The sequence below is a fragment of the Herpailurus yagouaroundi genome, unplaced genomic scaffold, assembly GCF_014898765.1.
Source record: "Herpailurus yagouaroundi ecotype Mexico unplaced genomic scaffold, PumYag 186, whole genome shotgun sequence".
NCBI lineage: Eukaryota > Metazoa > Chordata > Mammalia > Carnivora > Felidae > Herpailurus > Herpailurus yagouaroundi.
The window spans coordinates 32282888-32306829 of NW_024412417.1; the positions used below are offsets into that span (position 1 = coordinate 32282888).

Genomic DNA, 23942 nt, shown 5'->3' on the forward strand with positions numbered 1-23942 from the left:
AGCACACTTTACTGAGAAGGCTTACCTTGGTGCCCACTTTTTTTTAATTTTATTTATTTATTTTTTGAACGTTTATTTATTTTTGGGACAGAGAGAGACAGAGCATGAACGGGGGAGGGGCGGAGAGAGAGGGAGACACAGATTCGGAAACAGGCTCCAGGCTCTGAGCCATCAGCCCAGAGCCCGACGCGGGGCTCGAACTCACGGACCGCGAGATCGTGACCTGGCTGGAGTCGGACGCTCAACCGACTGCGCCACCCAGGCGCCCCTAAAGGAGAAATGCTTAAAGGAATTCTGTTATTTATCATAGAGCCTACATTGAAGGGTGTATTCAGAGTAGAGAGGCAATAAATTGATAACTTACCAAGGACTTTTGCTCAAAGTCTTTAGGATTTATGTACGGGCTTTTGAACTCATGAGACTGGAAAAACCTGACTGCACATGGCCTATAAACCAACTAAGAATTTCAGTTTTCATAGTGGGAAGTACCCTGATCAGTTACATATGTTCATTACAAATATAAGACCATGCAGAAGGCTATTAAGTATAAAGTGATAAACTCATCATAAACACTGTTTTAATAATGTGGTGCCTTTCCTTCCAGATTGCCAGCAAACATGATTAACACAAAATGAATGCCATAGGAACTCTTTTTAAATTTTTAAAAACTTAACTCTATCAAGGGATCAACATATCTTCTGAGTCAATACACATAGTTCTCCTATTATAATCAAATGTTACAACACGGTGAGATTTGGGGGTGCTATTCCTCTCTAAAACCGCCCGATGCGGACATATTTGGAATTAACTCCCCCTCCTTCCCCGGGCTTTCGCGGCTTCTAGGATAAAACTGCTAAAGGTTTGTTTTTCACATACACGGTTCTCTTATTTCACTTGCTTTTCCGCATCTCCTCTGGTTCCTCCACAGCCGGCAACCTCAACCCTGGGTTGGAAGAGAGTTTCACACGCCTCCGGGGCACTGTTGAAGCCGAGTTCAGGATAGGGCGATTTGCAAACTCCACGCCCTCCCCAGACTCCAGCAAGACACCCGCAGCCGACCTCTGTCCTCCCCAGCTGACCGGATCCTCAGGGTTACCGGCCCCCAGAGCTCGCCCGGCTCCGCCCCTATGGACCCGAGCTCCCCCAAGGCCGCTCGCCCTTGCTCCACCCACCTGCTCTGGCCCCGCCTACCCGGAATTACACAATCCTCCGAGTCCCGGGATCCGCCCACTGGATATCCACGCCTTTCACCAGCCCCCCGCCCCCGGGATCCTCCCACTTCGCTCTAGCTCCACCCCCCCCGGAAGAGCTCGGCGTTTCCCGCCCGGGCTCCGCCTACCGGTATCTGCAAAGCCCGCGTAGCCGCGGGCTCCATCCACCCGGAACTTGCACCTCCCTCCTCAGCACTGCGCGCCCGGAACCTGCGTCGCTCGCTCCGCCCAGACTCCGCCTACCCAACCTTGGCTCCACCACCCGGGAACGGCACCAGCTGCCCCGGGCTCCGCCCCGAAAACCCTCGCGGTCTGGCGTGCGCCGGCTCCTCCCCCGAATCCTGCACACGGGGCTGGTCCAGTGGGTCCGCCTCTGGCCTGTCCCCCGGCCGAAGCCAGCCTGCCATGGAGGGGGATGTCCCCGCCGCTGCAGCCGCCTGCTACCAGCCGGCCAGCCCCCCGCGGGACGCCTGTGTCTACAACAGCTGCTACTGGTGAGGGGGCGCGGGTGCAGCCCCCGGCGTCTCCCTGGCTCTCTGGGTCTTGGCGTCGCAGCCAGGCCCCGCCTCCTCCCGGCTCCTCCCCGGGGGCTCTGGGCCTCGACTGGCCGGTTTTCTGGCTTGGGGGATGAAGGGAGAGGGAATGGCAGCCCTCGTCTCTTGAATGGAGTGTAGACTTTGGATGGTGGGGGTGGGGTGGGCGGAATTCCCAGGAATGGTAGGGTCGGTGGTGCATTACTAATGCCGGCGCTTTTCGCTTGGCCGTTTCTCAGCAGATCTCAGGGTTTGGGGGCCTGGAAGGGGAGGTGGAGGCGGAGGGTGGAGCGTAGAGAATCTTTGCAAATTACTCCGCTCAAGCCTTTGTGGTTTCACACTGATGGGAAAGTCATTTTAATTTTGGAAGAGAGTGAAAGAACGGAGATTTTGCAATAACTTTCCCAAGGTCATTAGCTAATAGCATCCAGGAATCCATTTCAGACCTTCTTGTAACCAGAAACCATGAGCTTAACCACCACGTTGTCGTTATCACACCCGTTACATTTACATAGCATTTGCTACATGCCAAAACATTGTTTTGTTTATGTAAACTAATTCATTTGAGTCCCACAATTATCCTAGGAGGTAGCTACTATTGTTACCCCATTTTAAAGATGAGAACACCCAGGCACAGAGGGGCGCAACTAATTTGCCTAAGGCCACATATCTTGTGAGTGAAGGAATGGGGGTTTACCTGCAGGGTTTGGCTCTGGAGTCCACACACTATACCCCTATTCTAGGCCACCTGTGTGGCTGAATCACCACTCCTACCTTTGTCTTTTCCACTCCCACACCTATCCTTACCTTCCCTGAGTAATGACTTCTTCCCCAACTTCCAGTCACTGCAAAAGAAACCTTAGGGCCATCTAAAATTACCTTTCCCTCCTTTAGCTGGTCATCAAACCGCCATCACCAAGAGTTTAGCGTTCGTTCAGCTCTGACTGCATGTCAGGGCCAATGCTAAATGTTTCCCTCCATGGCTAGGAGATAGGTTTTATCATTTACCTCATTTTACTAATGAAAAGACTGAGCCACAGAGAGGCTGTGTCCAAGATCATACATCGAGCAAGAGACAGTGCTGAAACTGGAACTTCTGTAATAGAGGAGTCCATGCTTCTTCTATATATATATATGTTTATTTTTGAGAAAATGCACATGCAAGCGGGGTAGGGGCAGAGAGAGAGGGAGACAGAGAATCTGAAGCAGGCTTGAAGCTGTCAGCACAGAACCCAATGCAGGGCCCGAACCCACGAACAGTGATCTCATGACCTGAGCTAAAGTCAGACACTTACCCAACTGAGCCACTCAGGAACCCCCAGGAGTCCATGCTTCTTAGTTACTGCACTTTGTTTCTGTTTTACCTTTCACCTAAATCCTGTTCTTGTCCCTAATGCCCGCTCATTGTTTTATGTGTTCAGTCAGTAAATGTTTTTTAGGCAATTGGATCGTGTGATGCACCATTTTAGGCCCTTGGAATACAGCAATGAACAGAGTAGACAAATTCCCTGGTAAGATCTCATGGTTCTTCTGTTTTGGTTCAGGGAAAGCAAGCAAAGCCAAGTAAACCATATTTGGGTGGTGGTGTTACTAGAAAAATAAAGCTAGGTAAGAGACAGTGATTCACTATTTCATAATGGATATTTAAGGAAAGCATTGTTGATAAAGAGGTATTTGAGCAGAGATCTGAAGGAAAAAAGGGTGGGGGCTTTGTGCATTTGGAAGACAATCATGGCAGGCGGGGGAGCAGTTGGTGCAAAGGCTCTGGGAAGAAAGTGTGCAGGAGTATTCTAGGAACAAGATGTCTGGCACAATTGGAGTGGAGCCATCTGGTGGAAGAATGGTAGGGGGTGGGCTTCTCTTCAGTAGATTTCTCCTTTAAGTTCCTTTAGCCATTGGCCCCGGGCCCTCCTTGGCTATCAGGGGCCTGTTCAGGTCCTTCCTTACAGGCCTCTGCCCAGATCTCTCCTATCCCCTCAGGTCCTGAACCTTAGCGGGCTTCACACTGCTGAAAGCCTTTCTGAATTCAGATGAGCCCTAGATTGCCTAGGAGCTTGTAAAGCATGCACATCATAGGGCTCCACTCTAGAGAGTCTGGATGTGTGAACTCTACAGTGGAGGAGTCTTAACGCTGGTTCATTGATCCCATTTCGAGGAATACAGGCATAGACGATTTTGTCTCCTGAGCATTGCATGTCCTTTAAGATCTGGTCACCGTGTGTTTCTCCAAACCCATTTTGAACCTGCCTACTGGGCTCTAGCCCAGGGTTTCTCAGCCAGGGCTTTGTTGACATTTTGAGCTTGCTAATGTGAGGGGGCTGTCCTGTGTATTGGAGAGTGTATAGCAGCATCCCTGGCCTCCGCCCACTAAATGCCTGTAGCACCCTCCCGCAATTTGTGACAACCAAAAATGTCTCCAGATAGTGCCAGATGTTCCCTGGGGAGCAAAACTGCCGCTGGTTGAGAAGTGGTGTTCTACCCTGTCAGAACCTTTCAGGTAGGTTCTGCCGTGAAACCTTGAAATAAATGCCTCTTCTCTGCTTCAGTTAGCTTCTGTCAATTGTTACTTATCTGTTAAGACTCAGCTTAATGCTGATAGTGGTAACCAATATTTGTATGGCACTAGGTTCTTTACAGAGCACATCTGATTCTGTTGTGATTGTTTTGTATTCTTCAAATTTTTTTTTTCAACGTTTATTTATTTTTGGGACAGAGAGAGACAGAGCATGAACAGGGGAGGGGCAGAGAGAGAGGGAGACACAGAATCGGAAACAGGCTCCAGGCTCTGAGCCATCAGCCCAGAGCCTGACGTGGGGCTCGAACTCACGGACCGTGAGATCGCGTGACCTGGCTGAAGTCGGACGCTTAACTGACTACGCCACCCAGGCACCCCTGTTTTGTATTCTTCAGATGTTGGCTGAGTGCCTGCTGTGCCCCAGGGGTCCTTTCCTTCTGCCTGCTTCTCTGATCTCAGCCCATCACCGGTAACCCTTGCAGAATCTTATTTTAATGCTGCTCTGTTAGACTTTCTGCTACCAAAATAATCATCCAGTAGGTTGGAACATTATTATCACCATCCCCCCTCTGCTCGTTTTTAAAACCAGTTAAATGGATGCTAGGGCTCACACCCAGTCTGTGCTCTTCCTGTTCCAACAGCAACTCCCAGCATTTCCAAGTATAAGGCCCTCTTTTTTTTTTTTTAACATTTATTTATTTTTGAGACAGAGAGAGACAGAGCACGAACGGGGGAGGGTCAGAGAGAGGGAGACACAGAATCCGAAACAGGCTCCAGGCTCTGAGCTGTCAGCACAGAGCCCGACGCGGGGCTCGAACTCACGGACCGCAAGATCATGACCTGAGCCGAAGTCGGCTGCTTAACCGACTGAGCCACCCAGGTGCCCCAAGGCCCTCCTTTTTAATTTTCATTTATTTAATTAAAAAAAATTTTTTTTTACTGTTTATTTTTGAAAGAGAGAGAGAGTGCAAGCAGGGGAGGAGCAGAGAGAGAGAGAGAAAGAGAGGGAGACACAGAATCCGAAGCAGGCTCCAGGCTCTGAGCTGTCAGCACAGAGCCTGATGCGGAGCTTGAACCCACGAACTGAGAGATCATGACCTGAGCTGAAGTCGGATACTCAACCGACCGACCCACCCAGGCGCCCCAATGCCCTCCTTTTTTAAACGTCAGATGTTTCTTGAGATCCTCCTACATGATATTAATTGTACTTTTGAAAAAAAAATTGATGATAAAAAAGGACTATAGGTTCAATAACTCTTAACATTTAATTTTTTTCCTCCGTGTAACATTTACACATATTTGAAAAATAAAAGACAAAGTATGTCCAGCCGTATACGTATTCAGACTGCCAACAGTTCTTGGGGTATACATGGATTCTCGAAGTCTTTGTGTTAATTCTTTGCCCATCCTTGGGACTGGGAGTGGGGGAACAAACAAGGAGAAACCACTGACCTATACCTCCCCAATCTTCCTGTGTGCCTCAAAATTAATGACTCCCTCTTCTATGCATCTTTTATGGCCATCTATGATGCTTGCTTATTTATGGATCTGTATGTCTCCTCTCACTGTCTGTGAGCTCTAATTTATCATTATATCCTCCAAGCACTTAGCACAGTGCTTTTTACATCACAGGCTCTTGAAGGTGTTTGTGAGCAACTCCAGAATTTCTGCAGGCTGGACAAACAAATGTCTTCTGAAAACTTGGTCTTAGAACATCCAGGTTTAAGAAAATTTAGTTAATACATGGTTTATGTCATATCGAAACAGTACATTTTTGTTATTCCATACTACATATCCTTTGGAAGTAGTGAGTGGCAATCTCCTGTTTTTACCTCTATCACTACTTTTTCTGTGAGATTTCTTAGGTATTTTAGAGAAAAACAAAATCATAGGGAAAAAACACTCAGCTTTAGTACTTTACATGTAGTTGTATGGAGCGTTGAGACAGGTAGACAAGGTCAAAACTGTGAATTGAAAGTTTGTATTGCCATAAAATGGTGGCATTCATCAGTGCCATTCATGCCTGCCTTCATTTTCAGGTAGCGTGGTGTAGGTGTTTGGAAATCAGGCTTTGACAGATTGAGTCACAAGTATGAGCTGAGTACTGATGTAGCTCATTTTGAACAAAGGTGCTGTGTGTCTTATTAGGAAAAGACAGCAATCCTGAGGCTAAGCTATGAATACCGACAACAATGACTGTTTTTGTCTGTGTGGGTGTGTGCCTGTGGTCATCAGGATGGCTTGGTTTCATGCACTGGGCATTGATTTACTTAGGTGGTTCTGACTACTGCTTTAAATATCTGAAGACCTGTCACGTAGAAAAGAGATTCACCTGGTGCAGAAGTATAAGAAGATGGGGTTCAGCACAGTATGGGAAAGAACTTTGTAAAAGTCAGGGCCTGACTTGTACCAGAGGGCCGCAGGGAATACCACTCACAGAGTCTCCCTCCGAAAGAATTCCTAAGCATATCACATAGCTGCCCCTGGTCTTTTCTTTTTTTTTTCAACGTTTATTTATTTTTGGGACAGAGAGAGACAGAGCATGAACGGGGGAGGGGCAGATAGAGAGGGAGACACAGATTCGGAAACAGGCTCCAGGCTCTGAGCCATCAGTCCAGAGCCTGACGCGGGGCTCGAACTCCCGGACCGCGAGATCGTGACCTGGCTGAAGTCGGTCGCTTAACCGACTGCGCCACCCAGGCGCCCCTGCCCCTGGTCTTTTCTAGCTGGAAGCCCACCTACCCAGAACACTCATCCTGCCCCATTCCTAAGGGGAGCAGTGAACCCGTGTTAACTAAGATTTGTCAAGTGTTTATAATGTGATGTGATTATCCCCATTTTACAGATGAGAAAAGCAGATACTCAGGTGAAGATGTCTAAAGTTTCTTACCTCATAAGTGGCAGAAAATTCCATAAGTGGAATCCACTTGTATCTCAAGTCCCTGGACCCAAAACTTGTGGAGTATCGATGCAGCATTTTATCAGTTGTAAAATGCCTCCATGTCCAGAGCAGTGCTGGGGCAGGTAATGAGCACTGTGTTAGCAGAGAGGTCAGCACACAGGTAACACCTTGTTGAGGGTGTTTCAGAGGCGGCTCAAACATCAGCACTTTGCTGGATGAAATCGTGTTTAAGATCTCTTCCGACTCTTTTATGTCCTCGTTAGTCTTCTGTTCAAATTTGAATGACACGGAGTGTTACTGTTTAATTATATTGATCAAACTATTATTTTGTTTCAGTGAAGAAAATATTTGGAAGCTTTGTGAATACATCAAAAACCATGACCAGTATCCTTTAGAAGAGTGCTATGCTGTCTTCATATCTAATGAGAGGAAGATGGTAAGTTGGTGAGTGATTGCAGAAAGAGAACAAGAGATTTACAATGACAATAGAAAGTCAATATAGTATGGGGTTAGCACCATCCTAAAATCTGCTCTATAAAATACAGCAACATTTTAAAGTTTGTTTTTAGGGAGAAAGAGACAGTGCTAGCTGGGGAGAGGAGCAGGAGAGGGAGACAGAATCTTAAGCAGGTTCTGTGCTGAGCATAGGCTTTGATCTCATGAGCATGAGATCATGACTGAGCTGAAATAAAGAGTTGGAACCTTAACTAGCTCAGCCACCCATCTGCCCCTAACATTTATTTTTGAATGAGATATTTTTTCCTTTCAGAGCACAGTTGAATTAGAAAAGTTTAATCACTTATTTGTAGGTCAAGAAGTAGATGATGGTATATTTACATAGATTAAATCCCTTTAGGTATTAGGTTAGAGCTTTTAAAATTGCTGAGACTAGAGCCACATACTGTCAGGTTTGTCTCTGGAGTTTAAATAAACTAATGGTAAACTTACATGAGGTATTACAAAAGCAAGCCTTTAAAAAAATAAAGGAAGCCCTTAATATTTTGTGAAGTTTTTTTTTTTTTTTTTTTTTTAAGATCTGATTTTTTAAGTAATCCCTGTACCCAGTGTGGGGCTCGAACTCACAACCCCGAGATCAAGAGTCACACGTACTACCATTTGAGCCAGCCAGGAGCTCCATAAAGCACTTCTGTAAGCATCATTTCATTTGATGCTAATGGAAACATGGTGAAGTAGGCAGGGTTCAGATAGTTGGCTCCATTTTATAGATGAGGAAATAGAGACTCATGGAGGTCCCATGAATAATGAGGGGAGAGCAAGACTTGAATCTGCCAGCCTTCTGATTCCCAGTTGAGGCCTCTTTCTGCTTTCCAAAGAACATCAGATAATTAATTTTTTGCATTTTCATTGTTAAAGACACTTGGAAGGATTTAGATTTCTTCTTCATTCATTCTTTTACCTTGATTGTTGGTTGCTTGGAAATATTTTTAATTTATGTATTGCTTTAAAGAATTCAGTAGTGGTTTAACTACAGTTGTGGCTTATGAAATTGATTGTATTTTATAGATACCTATCTGGAAACAGCAAGCAAGACCTGGAGATGGACCTGTGATCTGGGTAAGAGGGTCAATACAGAAGCCTCTGGTGCATTAGTACTTGTAATCCCTGAGTGGTTTGGTAAAGCAGAAGTGACAGGGCGGTAGAGACTGGCTCTGATAATTATTAATAATTGACCTTTTGGGAATAGATGTTATTTTGTCTAAGGTAGTACTTACAGACATGTTTTCATTTAATTTTATTATTATAGGAAAGATTTTATTTATGTATTTTTTTAAGTTTATTTATTTATTTTGAGAGAGAGAGAGAGGGAGAGGAAGGGAGGTAGGAAGGGGCAAAGAGAGGGGGAAAGACAGAATCCCAGGCAGGCTCCACAATTTCAGCAGGAGCTCTATGTATCGCTTGAACTTATAAATCATGTGATCATGACCTCAGCTGAAATCCAGAGCCAGATGCTTAATCAACTGAGCCACCCAGGTGCCCCTATAGGCAGATATATTTGTGGTCTCCTAGACTCTTACTCATTATACTGGAAGGAACTTTAGCAGTATTTGGTTCAGCTGCACTTTAGAATTATCTGCATATTGTGTTAAAACCATAGGTTTCTGGGGGCGCCTGGGTGGCTCAGTCGGTTAAGTGTCCGACTTCAGCTCAGGTCATGATCTCTTGGCTCATGGGTTCGAGCCCCACATCGGGCTCTGTGCTGACAGGTCATCCTGGAGCCTGCTTCAGATTCTGTCTCTGTCTCTCTCTGCCCCTCCCCTGCTCGTGCTCTGTCTCTCTCAAATATAAATAAACAAAATTTTAAAAAATGTACGTTTCTGATTTAGTTGATCTAGATAGAGAAGGGTTCAGGAGTTAGTGTTCTTAGCAGACTCCTGAGTGACTATGTATGACTAGCATTTGAAAAACCCAGATCTACTCCAACCGTTTCATTTTTCAGGTGAAGAAATGAGCCCAGAGGCCAAAGTGAGAAGCTCAAGGTTATCTAGCTGATCAAGTGGCAGGACTAGGTCTTAGGCCCAGGCCCTTTATAGTACACATCTATGTGTTACATTAACCTATCCCCTGAAGAATTGATGGGGCTAGTAACATGTAGATAAAATAAAAGAAAAGCTTGTTTCTGATACTTATTTAAAATAAGATATCGTTCGAACTGGCATCATTTTCCTTTATTTAACTTGTATTTACTGAGTGCCTGTTATATGCCAGGCACAAGATAGGCCAAAATCCCTGGCCTCACAGAGCTCACATTCTTGCCTCCTTCACCAGCGGGTGGTTTGCTGCTCTAACATTAAAGCCAAAATCCAGTTTTGGCCCAGTTAATCCAGTTAAGGCCCAACTGGAGTTGACTCCCAGTAATGCCACTGGTGGCTGTGTGAGCTGGACATGTTACTTGCCTTCCTTGTGCAGCGTCCTCCTCTGGTTAGTGGGGTAGTGAGTCTTTTAAATGAGATAATGCGTGTGAAGCATTATGCTGGCACGGGGTATGGTGTCTGGTTCTGGTGCTCGAGAAGTGTTAGCTTCCCTCGTTAGCAACGATGGCTACAGGACCCCTGTTGTGCACTGTCCATCGGCCCTAGAGGTCGTCTCCATCGCTGAACCACTCAGCTGATTTTGAGTCACGGTCTTCTCCTTTTAGACAAACTTGAAGAGAAAGGGCCTCTGGTCATGTCCCCCTAACCCAGCATCTCACGGCAGCCCAGGGTGGGGACTCCTCTTGCAAGAAGTGGCGCCCCCCCCCCCCCCCCGCCATCCTCTGGCAGATGTATCTTTGCCGCAAGGCTGTCTTGTTGTAGGAAGTGGGTAGGCGGCCCTGAGTGGGTGGAGACACCCAGTCCCAAGAAGCGGATCACCTTCTATGTGGGTTTCCCTCCCCGAGCCCAGCTTGGTGTTTTCCGGGCATCTGGGCAAGCGCTGAACCCAACTCAGAGAGTGAGGCTGCTCCCGCTTGATCTGTATTCCTTGACTCCACGTCTGTGCTTATAAAGGCGACTTGGAGTTGAGGCCTACTTTCCTTCTCAAGTTCATCAGCCATCTGGGATGTAGGAATGTGGACCCAAACTAAGTGAGAGATTGTGGGTATTCATTGCTTATACGTTTCCACAAGCTGTACTTTGTTGCTGGAACACTGTCCCCTCAGGCAGGACTCAACAGTGGCAGCCTTTCCTTAGTGAAACTCTTCCTTGGCTGTTGGGCCCCCCTCCCCTCTGTTTCTTGGTTGGCTTTTATAAATTTTTTTTTTTTTTTATTTGAGAGAGAGCTGAGGAGGGGGGCAGAGGGAGAGAGAGAGAGAATCTTAAGCAGGCTCTATGCTCAGCATAGAGCCTGACATGGGGCTCAGTCCCATGACCGTGGGATCATGACCTGAGCCAAAACCAAGAGTCAGACGCTCAGCCGACTGAGCCACCCAGATGCCCCCCTCTTGGTTAGCTTTTAAAAAGTTTTTACTTACATAATCTCCTTAATTGTCTCAGCAACACTGAGGTGGACATTGCACTTAGCTCCATTTTATAAAAGAGGAAGGGGAGGGGCCAAAGTTTGACCAGAATGTCTTCGCCTGCAAGGCTCCCTGCTGTCTGCCATCATCACACTGTCCCTCCGGTAGCACTTGGCTGTTTCACACTCTGCTGCGGGGACTCCTCGGGGTCAGGACTTACCTTTCTCATCTTTGCATCTTTGATATTTCAGTAGCACTGTTAACTACAAGTAAAAGGGAGTATGTACTCTTCAAAACCCCTGTAATATGAGGTAGAAGATGTCAAGAGAGACACAGATTTGGGACAAGGCCAGAGACTGCTTCTGGCAGGAAGTAGGAGACTCATGAGAAGTGAGCATGTGAGCGGGCACTCGAGGGATGGATATGGGGAGACAGGTGGAAAAGGTTGCTGCAGAAGGATGGGAATAACACATACACAGCCAGGTGTGGGCTGGAAGGTGGGTTGCTCCTACTTTATTTCTCTGGAGGGCAGGATACATTAAGGGGAGTGCAGGGCAGAAGCGTCCATTTCTGATGCTATTTCTGCTTTATGAAGATAGCATTGGAGCCAAAGGAAGCTCTTAGGCTTTGATGGCACAGCATCTCCAGTCTTAATTAATACCCCCCTCCCCTCCATAGGGTCGATAAAACAACGTTTGAGAAAGTGCTCTTTAAGCTCCGAAGTACTAGAAATATAAGGTGGTGTTACTTATGTGGTACTAATGTGATTGAGCTTTTTATCTCCCAGTGCTGTTCTCTGTGAGAGCGCTTTCCTTTCAAGGGACTCAGAGCATCAGACTGCCCTCCTGCCCCTCAATAACTTCCCTGACATCCCTTCTAGCCATTAACTGGTGTTGGACAGTGCCCACCGTCTGGGAGTGAGGCCACAAAGGAGAAGCTGTCTTCATCTTTCCCCTAAATGGTTACAGATTAGGGCTTGGCTGATTTAACAACATCGTATAGTCCTTCTTTCCCATTCTAGGCTAGCCCAAGCCATCCCCTTTGTTAAGTTTGGAGGATATCCTTGCATACTTTTTCCTCAATGCGTATACATGCATGTGTACTTCAGAATGTACATGTGTATATATACACAGAACTTTTTATTTTACTAAAATCCAAGTTAACATATAGTATAATAATGATTTCAGGAGTAGAATTTAGTGATTCATCTCTTACATGTAACACCCACTGCTCATCCCAAGTGTCCTCCTTAATGCCCATCCCCCCACCAACCTCCCTTCCAGAAACCCTGTTCTCTGTACTTAAGAGTCTCTTATGGTTTGCCTCCCTCTCTGTTTTTATCTTATTTTTCTTTCCCTTCTCCTATGTTCATCTGTTTTGTTTCTTAAGTTCTACATAAGAATGAGATCATGTATTTATCTTTCTCTAACTTATTTCCCTTAGCATAATACCCTCTAGTTCTGTCTACATTGTTGCAGATGGCAAGATTTCGTTCTTTTTGATCACCAAGTAATACTCCATTGTATATGTATACCATATCTTCTTTATGCATTCCTCAGTCGATGGACATTTGGGTTCTTTCCATACTTTGGCTGTTGTTGATAGTGCTGCTATAAACATGGGAGTACATGTGCCTCTTCAAATCAGCATTTTCTATATCCTTTGGGTAAATTCCTAGTAGTACAATTGCTGGGTCATAGAGTAACCCTATTTTTAATATTTTGAGGAACATCCATACTGTTTTCCAGAGTGGCTGTACCAGTTTGGATTGCCACCAGCAGTGCAAAAGGGTTCCCCTTTCTCTGCATCCTCGCCAACATCCGCTGTTTCCTGAGTTGTTAATTTTAGCCATTCTGACAGGTGTGAGGTGGTATCTCATTATGGTTTTGATGTCTGCCTGATGGTGAGTGATGTTGAGCATCTGCATTCTTTCATGTATCTGTTAGCCATCTGGATGTGTTCTTTGGAAAAGTGTCTATTCATGTCTTTTGCCCATTTCTTCAGTGGATTATTTGTTTTTTGGGTGGTGAGCTGGATAAGTTCTTTATAGATTTTGGATACTAACCCTTGATCCGATATGTCATTTACAAATATCTTCTCCCATTCCACTGGTTGCCTTTTAGTTTTATTGATTGTTTCCTTCACTGTGCAGAAGCTTTTTATTTTGATGAGGTCCCCAATAGTTCATTTTTGCTTTTGTCTGCCTTGCCCCTAGAGACATGTCTAATAAGAAGAACCTTGCTCATCTGAGGTCAAAGAGGTTGTTGCCTGTTTTTTTCTCCTCTAGGATTTTGACGGTTTCCTGTCTTAAATTTAGGTCTTTCATCCATTTTGAATTTATTTTTGTATACACATAGCTTTTAAAAAATAACATGTAGTACATATTTGCAGTTTATTTTTCCTATCCAACTATGTAACATACCCTTTTTTCCGTTTTCTTTTTATTTTTTTAACGTTTATTTATTTATTTGTTTATTTATTTTTAATTTTTTTTTTAACGTTTATTTATTTTTGAGACAGAGAGAGACAGAGCATGAATGGGGGAGGGGCAGAGAGAGAGGGAGACACAGAATCGGAAACAGGCTCCAGGCTCTGAGCCATCAGCCCAGAGCCCGACACGGGGCTTGAACTCCCGGACCGCGAGATCGTGACCTGAGCTGAAGTCGGACGCTCAACCGACTGAGCCACCCAGGCACCCAAACGTTTATTTATTTTTGAGATAGAGAGAGACAGAGCATGAATGGGGGAGGGTCAGAGAGAGAGGGATACATAGAATCTGAAACAGGCTCCAGGCTCTGAGCTGTCAGCACAGCGCCCGACGTGGGGCTCGAACTCACGGATCGCGAGATCATGACCTGAGCCAAAGCCGGACGCTCAACCGACTGAGCCACCCAGGTGCCCCCCATCTTTTTCAAAATTATTTTTATTTTATTTTTGAGAGACAAGAGAGCATGAGTGGGGGAGGGGCAAAGAGAGAAGGAGACACAGAATCCAAAGCAGGCTCCAGGCTCTGAGCTGTCAGCACAGAGCCTGACATGGGGCTTGAACTCACAAACTGTGAGATCATGACCCAAGCTGAAGTCGGACACTCAACTAACTGAGCCACCCAGGCGCCCCCACTTTTTTTCCATTTTCTACATAAATTTACCTGAATCTTTTTAGTAGCTGCGTTGTGGTTTATTTCTCTCTGTTTCTGAATTTTCACTATTATAAACAGTGCTGCAGAGATTTTCTTTGCATATATACCTTTACATGCATATGGCCATTTTATCTGTTGGATGGATTCCTAGAGGTAAACTTGCCAGGTCAAAGGGTATACATTTAATATATATGAACATTTTCAGTACTTATTTAAGTGTTCCCTATCACCGGATGTTTAGTCTTTTTTTAGGGATTAGCATTTGCTTTATTTTGCTATTATAAGAAGAACTGTGTTAGTTTTGTATTCATTTTTAATGGTTTTATATATATATATACATATATATAATGCATTTTATGTTTTATATATATTTGTATATAATATATCTTATATATATATTTTATATGTACCATTTTAATGGTTTTATATATATGTATATATATGTAAAAATATATGTATATATATGAAACCATTAAATGGTATATATAAAATATATATAAATATATTACATATAAAACATAAAGTCCATCATTACTGTAACCTATAACACTGTATTCACGATGGTGAAGTAACTTGGTTAACTTCAGCAACTTTTATTTCTAGGATTACCATGTTGTCCTGCTTCATGTCTCAAGTGGTGGACAGAGCTTCATTTATGATCTTGACACTGTCCTGCCATTTCCCTGTCCTTTTGACACTTACGTGGAAGATGCATTTAAGTCTGATGAGGACATCCATCCACAGTTTAGAAGGTGAGGAGATTTAGGATGGATTTACCTATTTTCTGAAGTTAAACCTTGACAGTTGTATGGAGTGTGTGTGTGAGATTTTGTGGGGTTTTTTTTGGCATTTGTTTTGCAAAGATCACTTGTTTTGGCATCACTATTGAGTTGATACTTGAAAATGATGTGCTACACAGAAGATTCAAAGTGTTTTGAAGTTTTAAAGGTTGTCCAACATATAAAGGTTGACATCTTTTGAAAATGTGTGTGATGAGATCCCAGGTGTCTTGTGAAAGCCAGTTTGGGGATTTCTCTCCTGTGTGTGTGTTTGTGGGTATGTGTGGGTGTGTGGGGTGTGGCCTTAATGATGACATAATTGAGAGGTCTGTGATGATGGTGCGTAAAGGTTATGCCCTTTGTCCCTGGCATACAATTGAGTAAATAAAGACAACTGGATGTATTTCTGTGCCTGTGTAGTTTTTTTATTTCAGCTGATCCTTTCTTGTGGCTTCTTTAACAGGTTGTAAAGCTGCATCTATATTTGTGTATTACTGGTAGTACAAAAATGCCTGGGTACTTTCGTGTATGTCATTGAAAATGAGTCTGTATAAAAATTGAGTTAGAGGGGCGCCTGGGTGGCTCAGTCAGTTAAGCGTCCGACTTCAGCTCAGGTCGCGATCTCGCGGGATCTCACGATCTCACGGTCCATGAGTTCGAGCCCCGAGTTGGGCTCTGGGCTGATGGCTCAGAGCCTGGAGCCTGCTTCCAATTCTGTGTCTCCCTCTCTCTCTGCCCCTCCCCCGTTCATGCTCTGACTCTCTCTGTCTCAAAAATAAATAAACATTGAAAATTAAAAAAAATAAAAAAAATAAAAAAAAATTGAGTTAGAATTTCACTGGGAAACCTTGCTAATGTAAATGAATGTTGCTTTATTTGCAGGAAATTTCGAGTGATCCGTGCAGATTCATATTTGAAGAACTTTGCTTCTGACCGATCTCACATGAAAGATTCCAGTGGGAACTGGAGAGAACCTCCTCCATCATATCCCTGCATCGAAACTGGAGGTGAGCCAAAGGTGCCTCCTCAGAGAGGTTTCCGGTCACCATGCACATCAGCATCGCCCCTTAACCAAGGACAAAAATTGTGTGTTGGTATTTGTATGAAACTCCCTGAGTCGTAAGAAGATGAGAGGGAGCATAGATGTGCGTATCTGTTAGATTCAGGAATCGAAGCCCAGAGAACGGGACTGGAAGGCACAAGACCTCACGGCAGAGGGGAGGTGTGCAGAGCAGAACCATGATACTTGCACACCGCCAGGGTGCTGGTTGGTCTGCTGCCAGGACGCTGGGCTTCAGGAGGTCTGTGGGCTTGTCCTTCAACACTGGAGCTAGTAGCACCTTGCCTTGGTGGGGTTTTCTGTTAAGGTGACAGCAGCCCCTAGGGCATCCTTGCGATATGTGAGATGTCATTTCCCTGGCTCTCTGATAAGACCTGCAGTAGAAGGAAGGGAGAGCCAGCAGATTTTCTTGTACCACTCATCTCCTTTATGTGCTTTTAGGCATCAGTCCAGTTAATAATTTTCTGAGATTTAAGGAGATAAAGAGTTCTTCACCCTGTTCCCGTTTGGCGTTGGCACGAGCTTGAAACATTGTAAGTAATTCGCACTGTCGCCATTTCTTGCGGAGGCCATCCCATCCCGTGGATGAGCCTTCTGTGTGAAATGCTCTGTCAGCTGTGCAGCGTGCCAGAAAAATAGGGCAGTAGCATTCGGAGCTCAGCAAGGAAGAAAGTAAATATAGTTGGTGTATCTGAACACCAAAAGAGGATTCGACTGATGTTTGAGGCCCTCTGTGAAAGGCTGTTAGGATTTTAAAAATTTATCTCAGAGCTGCTTTTCGGTCCGCCAGCCTGCTTCCTAGTCTGGGCGTCAGAAATGGGGATCGCTCCTGGGTTGGGAGAGGGCATCACAGGTCTTCCTTCTAGTCTCGGACAGCCTGTCATATAGGCTGTGGTCTGGGACAGTGGGCCTTCAGCCACCCCCCGTTTCTCTTCTAGACGTGAGCACCGATGCAGAGCCAGCCCAAGGCAGGCACTCAGTAAACACCATCCCGCCAGCCTGAGCCTCTTCCGGTCATTCCTTTTGGTTTCGATGACTGCTGCCCAGTAGATGCTATTTTGTGCTGGCCGCTTTACGTATTAGCTTAGTTTTTACCACAACGCAGGCCAACTTTAATTTCCTCACTTGATAGATGCATGCATTTAAGTGCATTAAGGTTAAGTGAGCCCTTTGCCTCCGATGCACAGCTGGGGAGGATGAGGAGGGGGATGGTGGTGTCTCTTTCTGCCTTGTGTGTAGTTAGTTCATCAGGGACCTCCTGAACTTGAGGTGGAAACAAAAGAATCTGCTCTGAAGTGTGGGGTAAACTGACGGGTTCTTCATGTCATAATTTAACCACACCGGGAGGTTCTGTCAGGTGGTAAATTAATTACTTCAAATCCTGTGTTTATCAAAGGAATGTATTTGAAGTTAGGATAAGTGAGATTTATGTGTAGCTAATTGGTAGTGTTTTATAAAAAATCAGGATAAAAAATGTTTCAAGAAAATATCCAACTTTGGAGTGTTTATGTGGCTCAGTTAAGCATCTGACTGCGGCTCAGGTCATGATCTCTCGGTTTGTGGGTTCGAGCCCCACATTGGGCTCTGGTGACAGCTCAGAGCCTGGAGCCCACTTCAGATTCTGTGTCTCCCTCTCTCATGTGTGCTCTCTCTCTCTCTCTCTCTCTCAGAAAAAAAATTAACGTTAAAAAAATTTTTTTTTAAAGAAAGTGCCAAATTTTAATGCATGTTTTAGGTACTTTAATATATATCAGCTTCACTCAGAACCCTGAGTTTAGTTGTGGAATTAACTCTTATGACTTAAAGTTTAGTACATTTGATATGTAGAATATTGGGATAATATGTTTAATAATTTCGGTGGCCATGTGTCTGCAAGATTGCTGTTTTCTTTAAAAAAAAATTTTTTTTAATGTTTGTTTATTTTTGAGAGAGAGAGAGAGAGCGTGAGCGGGGGGGGGGGGCGGGGGGCAGAGAGAGAGGGAGACACAGAATCCAAAGCAGGCTCCAGGCTCTGAACTGTCAGCACAGAACCCAGCCCAATGTGGGGCTCGAACTCACGAGCCATGGGATCATGACCTGAGCCGAAGTTGGATGCTTAACCAACTGAACCACCAGATGCTCCATCTTTTTTTTTTTTAAGTTTATTTATTTTGAGACAGAGTACATGGGGGAAGGGGCAGAGAAAGGAGGAGAGAGAAAATCCCAAGTAGGCTTTGCACTGTCAGTGCAGAGTGCAGGGCTCGAACCCAGGAACTCTGAGATGACCTGAGCTGAAATCAAGAGTTGAATGGTTAACTGACTGAGCCACCCACACACCCCAAGACCGCTATTTTCAACTCCGTGTTTAATGTGTTTTAAAGAAAAGATCTCTTTTTTTTTTTTTTTTCTGATGAGAAGGAAACTGAAATTCACGGTCATATAGCCTTGCCCTGAAGAGTCAGTGCCAGCACTAGCCACTGATGTCTCAGTTTTAAAAGACATTTTCTTAGGCTGAACTATAGAGTACACCAAATTTCCTCCTCTCTTTCTAAGTCCTTTCCTGCCTCTGGTCCACATACACTTCTCATCTTCCCGCTTCCAAATGTATGGTAACACTGGCCACTTTGAGCCAAGCTGGAGGACCGGTGTTAAGTAAACAAACAGAAATGTTGTAGTGCCTCGTGGGGAGATTAGAGGCAGATGTTTATTTGTTTTGCCTTGATCTTTAAAAAATTTTTATTTTGGGGGTGCCTGGGTGGCTCAGTCGGTTAAGCGGCTGACTTCGGCTCAGGTCCGTGAGTTCGAGCCCCGTGTCGGGCTGTGCTGACAGCTCAGAGCCTGGAGCCTGTTTCAGATTCTGTGTCTCCCTCTCTCTGACCCTCCCCCGTTCAAGCTCTGTCTCTCTCTGTCTCAAAAATAAATAAACGTTAAAAAAATTAAAAAAAAATTTTTTTTAATTTTGTTTTTATACATTGATCTTGTACATAATGAATGGTTGCAGATAGTAGTCATTTTTTCTCTGATGACATTAAAAAGTCTTAGAAAACAAAACAAAAAAGGGAGGGAGGAGAAAAACTCTTAGAAAACAAATACAGATTTTTTTTTAAAAGTAGTTTGTTAAAAAAGTTCGCAGACTTACTGGGCTCTAATGGAGTTTGACACCTACCCAGGTCAGCAAGAACTTCTGCCCCATCTCACCTGACAGATGCCTGTCTTACCTTTATTTCCGGTTGCGTTCCTAGCTGTCTGAGGACTTCAACAAAAGTTGTTTATTTAGCTTTTTTATTATAAGGGTGTTAGTGAATCTGTTTCTAGTTTTCTATATCCTAAGTGCTTGCTTTCATTTTTAAAGATACAGTGTTGGGTAACATATACTAGATTTACATGTTTTTCTTCTTTCAGTTCTTTTAAGACGTCTCTCTTGTTTTCTGCATGCACAGGCTCTGATCTCTTATTCATTACTCTGAATGTAGTGTGTCTTTTTTTCTCTGAATATTTTTTAAGGTTTTTCTCTTTATCACTGGTTTTTAGCAATTTGATTATGATGGACTAGTGTAGTCTCCTTTAGGCTTATTCCACTTGAGTTTTTTGTTTTTTTTTTTAAGATCTTTAGATTGATGGATTTATAGTTTTCATCAAATTTGAGAACATTTGGCCATTATTTCCTCACATTTTTTCTGACCTCCTTTTAAGTTCGTGTCCTTCAGCTACACATTGGTTAGATGGCTTGGTATTATTCTCAGAGGTCAGTAGGTCTGGTTTTTTTTTTCATACATTTTATGTATGTGCTTCATTTTGAATAATTCTTTTATTTTGTTGCAAATTCATTGTTCTTTTTTTAAAAAAAATTTTAAGTTTGTTTATTTAGAGAGAGACAGCATGGGTGGGAGAGGGGCAGAGGGAGAGGGAGAGAGAATCCCAAACAGGCTCCGCATCATCAACACACAGCCTGATACAGGGCTTGAACTCACGAAACCATGAGATCGTGACCCAAGCCAAAACCGAGAGTCAGATGCTTAACCGACTGAGCCATCCAGGCATCCTGCTCTTATCTTCTGCATTAACTACTTTGTTGTTAACTTCATCCAGCACATTCTTTTCATTTTACATATTTTATTTTTTTATGTCTAGACATTCCATTTTGGACTGATTTAATACCTTTCATTTCTCTCTGTCTTCATTATGCTCCTGTTTTTCTCCAGCCTTTTGAACATAACCCAGGATATTACATTTAGTTGTCCCGTCTCCTCAGTCCCCTTCAATCCCTGGCAATTTCTTTGTTTTGTTTTGTTTTGTTTTCTTTCCTTTTACAACTTTTACACTTTTGAAGAGTCAGTTATTTGTAGACTGTCCCTCACTTTGGGTTTCTGTGATGTTTTGTCATAATTAGATTGAGGTTATGCATTTGACACAAGAATACCACAGAAGTGATGTTGAACCCTTCCATCTGGATAATTTTCCCTTCTTTTGGTCTCTGGGTTGTTGTATTGCTGTTAAGCCAATAAACCAATTGTGTTTTCAGTGAACATTTCTTTCATGTATTTTTTAGATTCCAAAATGAACCTGAATGATTTTATCAGCATGGATCCTGAGGTAGGATGGGGAGCTGTCTACTCCCTGTCTGAGTTTGTACATCGGTTTGGCAGTCAGAACTACTGAAAGGGACATCTGGATGTAAACTATGGAGAAATTCTAGGACATGAACAGTCCATCTCTTCATTTGGGACAGCAAACACTATGGTACATTTGGCTTGGAATTATATTTTCTTCTTTTAATTCAGTTGAGTTGAAACATGAATGAACAAAAAAATGAATAAAAATAATTTTTTTATGGGGCGCCTGGGTGGCTCAGTTGGTTAAGCTTCCGACTTTGGCTTAAGTCGTGATCTCATGGTTCGTGAGTTTGAGCCCCGCGTCGGGCTCTGTGCTGACAGCTCAGACCCTGGAGCCTGCTTTGGATTCTGTGTCTCCCTCTCTCTCTCTCTCTCTCTGCCTCCCCTCCCCCACTCATGCTTTTTCTCTCTCTCTCTTTCTCTCTCTCTCTCAAAAATAAATAAACATTAAAAAAACTTTTAAAAATAATAATTTTTTTGATATGTCAGATTGAAACTTGATGCGATGTCTATTTGCTAAGAAATTCCAATGCTCATTTGGTAAAACATGTGACGACTCATGCCAGTCATTCCTTCTGTTATGATATAGATGCGTGTATTTCGTGTCTGTTTTGGATGTTTCGTTTCTCTCCCATTGCCCTTGAGGAGCTCCTTGAGGGCAGGGCGGTGGCTCATTGCTCTATGAACCTCTAATGCCCCTAGCAGGTGCCCATAAAATGTTTGCTGGTGATTGTGCTGCTGCTTGAAGAGGGCTGATACTGTGAGCTGAATCAGCAATAAGTATTAGTCTTTTTGGACTACGATGTTCTTCAGAAAAGACTGCAGCCCTCTCAGGCTTGAGTGTTACTTGGCCTATTTATACATGTTTTTAAATAAAATTGATTTAAAAGTAATTTTGTTTTGAAGATTTTGTGTTGATGATCTGAGATAACCAAGAGTGTCTCACTTGTAGATGGGGACCATTGCTTTAAAATACATGCATCAATCTCCCTTCTTGAAGATGTTTTGGAAATTTGGCTTTCATCGTATAATTCCACATAAAAGATGTTTGGCATTAAAGTGGCATGGCATGTAGCACCAACTTGCATGCGTGTCTTTATGGTTCTACTATAACAATGAGCGATTTCTTAAAGCAAGGATGTCTAGGTTTTTGGTCTTAGACGAGTTTGCTGCTTATTGAGAAACTTTCATTTAATGTAGATCTTCTGCCTTGTGCTGTGGAGGGACAGCTCAGTTGTCACGAATCAGTCAGAGGAAATGTCATGTATCCGTTTGGTACAGCTGACCAGGAGGATTCTGGGAGAAAGTGAATGAACCTTTGGTAAGAGGAATGCAAACACAACCTCTTAAGTTATTTTATAATTTAAAATCAATTATAGACCTCGCACTTCCATATCTTTGTTTGACTTTTCGATAGTCACTTAAAAAGCATGTGGCTAAAATGATGGAACTACTTTGTCTTGAGCAGAGAATTTCAGAGGGACCAAAGATTGTAATCAGATTTACAAATTGCATTTTTGGAGGGTTTTGTTTTGTTTTGTTTGCCAATTTATGAGCAGGTTTCCAATCTGGTATTCATAGTTGTGTCTAGTACAGACCAATCAGACAATGTGTGTGTGTAAGTTTAAACTTCCCAGCCACCTTTGTCTTGAAATTGAAAACCCCTTCTAGCCAGTGTGGGGAGCAAGGCTTATAGTTTTAAGCCTGTTAAAATGTCCAGTGGTCAAAATTTTGAGTTGTTAGAAGGAATAGAGAACATTTGTTGTCTTTTCTACTTACCACTCCTCACTTCTGCAGCTCCCTTTGGGAAATTCATCTTTGTACATTTCATGTAGTCCTTGTGGCCTGTAAATGCAGGTATATAGCTTAAGCTGGGCCAGGCTTGGAGCCCACTCTGGACAAGTCTAATGACCTGTCACAGTGTTCTCTGGATTTGCTGTATTGATGTCCAGAGAGAGAAAAAAATCTCTCCCTAAGGAGTGGTAAACTAGGGGCCTGGGAGCTTAGGGCATCCTGACTGCCTCCGAAGGGCCCAACTGCAGAATGCAGCCCAGCAGAGCTGAGAGCAGAGCAGGAGCCCTGAGGGCATTTTGGAGCACCTGGATCTTTCTGTGCTTCAAGTCGGCCACAACTTTTGAACTTCCCAGTTACATAAACTAGTGGATTCCTTTTTCTCTTCAGCTTGTGTGAGTTGGATGGCCATTAGTTGTAACTGAAACGTGAGTTCCTTTTCAAGACTTTTCTTGAAAACTGTCAGGAACTGTATTTTTGTCTTTCTATGCTTAATGTTTCTCTGAGGTCAGATTAGCTTTTCTTTACACTCAACATGTGAGAGAGAACTAAATAAAATACTGATAAATCCTGTCTGTTTGGAAAGAGGAACTTTCAAGAACAGGGGAATTTGTAAGAATTTGTAGAATTTGTAAGTTGACTATGAAAATCAGAGAAATAAAGCATCTCTGAGAATCTGACATGGGATGGAGCAGGGAAGCACCATAGAAAATGGCTCCTAGGTCAGTAGAACTGACTATCTGATTGGAGATAGACTTTTAAGCAAGACTATATCTTTCAGAAGAGGGGTTGGTTTGCAATGGAAGTAAAAACGTGTTTTGTGTATGTGGTTTTCTCAGTTTAATTTTTATTTAAAAAATAGGTGGTACATGCACATTGTACAAATTCAAAATATATAAAAGTGTATAGTAAAAAGTCCTCTGTGCTTCAATCTTCTGATTTCTCTATCCAGAAACAGCTCATTTTCAGTTTCTTTTGTATTCTTTCAGGAATTTTTATGCCCATGTATGCATGTAGGTATTATATATTAAGTTCTGGTTTTTTTCCTCCCCACAAGTGGCACCAGTCTAAACATTTTTCTGCATTTTACTTTTTAAAGTTAATACACTTGGATATTTTCTAATCAGTACATGTTGAACTTCCTCATTCTTTTTAAAGGTTGCATTGTATTGTGTGGTATGCACGGCCCATAATTTCCCAGTCCTTTTAAAGTTGTTTTTAGTCTTTTGGTATGACAAAACTGCTTGACAGAATATTTTTTTGTCTATGTGTCTTTCTAACAGTTGTCGAGATAAATTTTGAAAGTGTAGACTGCTAGTTGTCCCATAGTATGCATGCTCCTTTTTTTTTTTCCTAAAGAAGGGAATAGCAAATACTATCTATAAAGGGCCAAATAGTAAATACTTTAGACTTTGCATGCCATAAGGTCTTTGCCATAACTGCTCGACTCTGCCTTTGTAACTGG

General features: G+C 43.4%; 1 protein-coding gene and 1 long non-coding RNA gene across 4 annotated transcripts; one reads left to right on the top strand and one right to left on the bottom strand.

Annotated features, from left to right (window-relative positions):
* Positions 1–647: 647 nt before the first annotated feature.
* Positions 648–1427, bottom strand: LOC121042941 (uncharacterized). The gene is made up of 2 exons (XR_005796550.1): positions 1340–1427; positions 648–979 (listed from the first exon to the last, which is right to left on the bottom strand). It is a non-coding gene; the product is annotated as an uncharacterized LOC121042941 (long non-coding RNA).
* A 59-nt stretch (positions 1428–1486) lies between these two features.
* NTAQ1 (N-terminal glutamine amidase 1) lies at positions 1487–20909 on the top strand. 3 transcript variants are annotated; one of them, XM_040494362.1, is made up of 7 exons: positions 1487–1705; positions 4655–4728; positions 7498–7597; positions 8686–8736; positions 14859–15007; positions 15917–16041; positions 20623–20909. In XM_040494362.1, the coding sequence occupies exons 2-7, from the start codon at positions 4655–4657 to the stop codon at positions 20730–20732; spliced, it is 609 nt and encodes a 202-aa protein (XP_040350296.1). In that variant the 5' UTR covers positions 1487–1705; the 3' UTR covers positions 20733–20909. The 3 variants fall into 3 exon arrangements, with proteins under 3 accessions (XP_040350296.1, XP_040350294.1, XP_040350295.1); XM_040494360.1 differs by lacking the exon at positions 4655–4728; XM_040494361.1 differs by lacking the exons at positions 4655–4728; positions 20623–20909 and adding an exon at positions 16536–16636.
* Positions 20910–23942: the final 3033 nt, after the last annotated feature.